At 51.7% G+C, this 2,284-nt stretch overlaps 2 protein-coding genes across 2 annotated transcripts; both read right to left on the bottom strand.

Moving 5' to 3' along the window:
• Window positions 1-68: 68 nt before the first annotated feature.
• Window positions 69-353, bottom strand: H310_14495 (hypothetical protein; the record flags this gene model as incomplete). Its single annotated transcript, XM_008882371.1, has 1 exon — window positions 69-353. The coding sequence occupies one exon, from the start codon at window positions 351-353 to the stop codon at window positions 69-71; it is 285 nt and encodes a 94-aa protein (XP_008880593.1).
• A 645-nt stretch (window positions 354-998) lies between these two features.
• On the bottom strand, window positions 999-1,881 carry H310_14496 (hypothetical protein; the record flags this gene model as incomplete). The annotated part of the gene is made up of 5 exons (XM_008882372.1): window positions 999-1,125; window positions 1,169-1,206; window positions 1,320-1,526; window positions 1,583-1,610; window positions 1,661-1,881. The coding sequence occupies 5 exons, from the start codon at window positions 1,879-1,881 to the stop codon at window positions 999-1,001; spliced, it is 621 nt and encodes a 206-aa protein (XP_008880594.1).
• Window positions 1,882-2,284: the final 403 nt, after the last annotated feature.

Genomic DNA, 2,284 nt, shown 5'->3' on the forward strand with positions numbered 1-2,284 from the left:
CCAAAATACCATATGATTTGTGTATTTTTATTCATATTTGGAATTTTACGACGAAGGACAGAATGATCTCATGCATGCACTGCTGTTACCTGTGCGCGCACATTGGCAAGGTCCCGGTTGGCACGGCGGCCACTGTTCGACTTGATCAAAGAATTGACCACGGCGACACCGGTTGCAGCCTTCGTTTCGCATGCTCGCCGCCAGATCTTCGACAAGGTCATCTTGGTGACCCCGAACTCATCACACAGAGGCTTGAGCCCTCCTTGCTTGATGCGGCCGTTCGACTTGAGCAACGAGAGCCGCACATAGACTTCCGTCCGCTGCGCGTCCGTCAGTCGTGGCTTGGTCGTCATCGAAGACGTTGCGTAACTTCGTCAAAACAAACTTTGTGACTCGCGTTAGGAACCATTAGGATACCACAACGGACATGCGAGGATTCAATGCACATTGACTATACGGCATAACGTACATCCATGTCATTGAATGAACCCTGTATCACACGAGGTTCGAGCGGGAGCTCTACGGCGTGAACTATAATTTTTTAAATTTTTAAAAATTCTTAGTTTTTGTGATGTTATTGTAGTACAGTCATCTTGGCAAAAACTCGACAAAGTGGTACTCCACGTTATATGGAAACTTGTATGCACAGGGTTGCAGTAAATTTAGAAATATTTTTGCACTTGAAGTTGTGAAAGAATGCCTGGTACTTCTGTAGCTGTTTTGATTCGCCCAAAAATGACTAAATATATTCAAAATAACCGCTTGCCCAGCCGCCCATCGTCATCCACGAAGTCACGTATACTAGTACCATGGGCGACACGAATTGGTACGCGCAAGCGCCGTCATCGTTCGCCTCACTCAATGCGATGCAGGCGTGGCAAAGGGACCCTTCAAAGAACCACCCTGTACGGCGAAGAAAGGCAATGATGGCGGAGAATTAAACGACGACGATGGCGACGGCGCGCGTCCGTCGCAACCTTGGAAAGCTCACATGAGGTTCAACTTCTCCCGGACTGCTTGCAAACTCGATCGTAGTAACGACCGACGTGGTGCTGGTGTACGCTGTAGGCGAACAGCGGCGCGCCTTCGAGCATCCATCGGACATACCCCGACTCGCCCAGCACCCTACAGCATCCTCATCCCGTCAGCAAAGGCCATGCTTGCTCACCAGTCGGCCAGAGCACTCGACTTGGTAAAGGTAAAACTCTGTGTTTGCGTCGTGGCCGCTGTCCCAGTTGGCCGAGATTGCATCCATTTGTTATTGGAACGTAGGTATTTGGTTGGTGTCGGCGAAGTCGTCCTTCCGCGGCGTCTCGTACCTTGAGGTTCCTTGCATCCGAGTCGCACAAAAACGCTCCAATGTACCCGTTCGCGACGGGAAAGCACGTCCCATTGTAGTTGATGCCGCAGTGGAGATGTCCCTTGCCGTCGATGAGTCCCAAATCTGCATTCGCGTCGCGACCGGGACGTCGGGGAAGTAGGCGCCGGGATATCGCACGCCTTGCCTTACACACAGTACTGGCTGTCTGGGGTTGATAAGCTTGTCACCTCTCGTGTACTGTACACGTTGGGCGAGTTGTACAGCCCGATGGCAGCATTGACGCCATCCGCTATGTTCAGTGCCGTCCACAGGTGGTCCTTTCCCGCTTCGAACGTTCACCCTTCGATCTCGATCTCGTCGCTCATGACGAGATCCCACACTTCTCCCCGCGGTGACACTTTTGTCGGGACGCCCAGTGGGGTATCGACATCAATCCAGGCAGCAACGCCACTCCGGGACAGGTACCCTTCGTATTCGCAGTCGTAGTCGAGTGCATGCGCCGTGGCGTGGAGAAGTGCTAACGCAGTGATGGCTCGGACTTGCAAGCTCTTCCGGTTCATGTAGTTTGAGGCGGAGCTTTGGGCTTGTGATCGCTGCTGGCAAGGTCGGCGGCCACGGACGCATGCGTTCAATCCACTCCGGAAAACTCATGAATGTGACATGTTGACGTCGGAGGCATTCACATGAACGATTTCAGCCAATCCATGCGCATGACCTCACTTTGACGACTTTTGATCATCAGCTTTATGCGAGTGTCGATGCTATATCGCCGCTGGACGCGCTACGGGAGGACCGGTGTTGATATGGAAGTTCAAACTGCGAGGGGTTTTCGAATCGACCAATCACATTGCGTTAAAATTCAAGGGGTATTTATCCAATCACTGCGTGAAATTTAATTGTGACTATATTTCGCCGAAACGGCATTGCCCATCAGATGCTCAATTTTATTCGAGTACCACTCTG

The sequence above is a fragment of the Aphanomyces invadans genome (genome assembly GCF_000520115.1).
Source record: "Aphanomyces invadans strain NJM9701 unplaced genomic scaffold supercont1.72, whole genome shotgun sequence".
NCBI classification, from domain to species: domain Eukaryota; phylum Oomycota; class Saprolegniomycetes; order Saprolegniales; family Verrucalvaceae; genus Aphanomyces; species Aphanomyces invadans.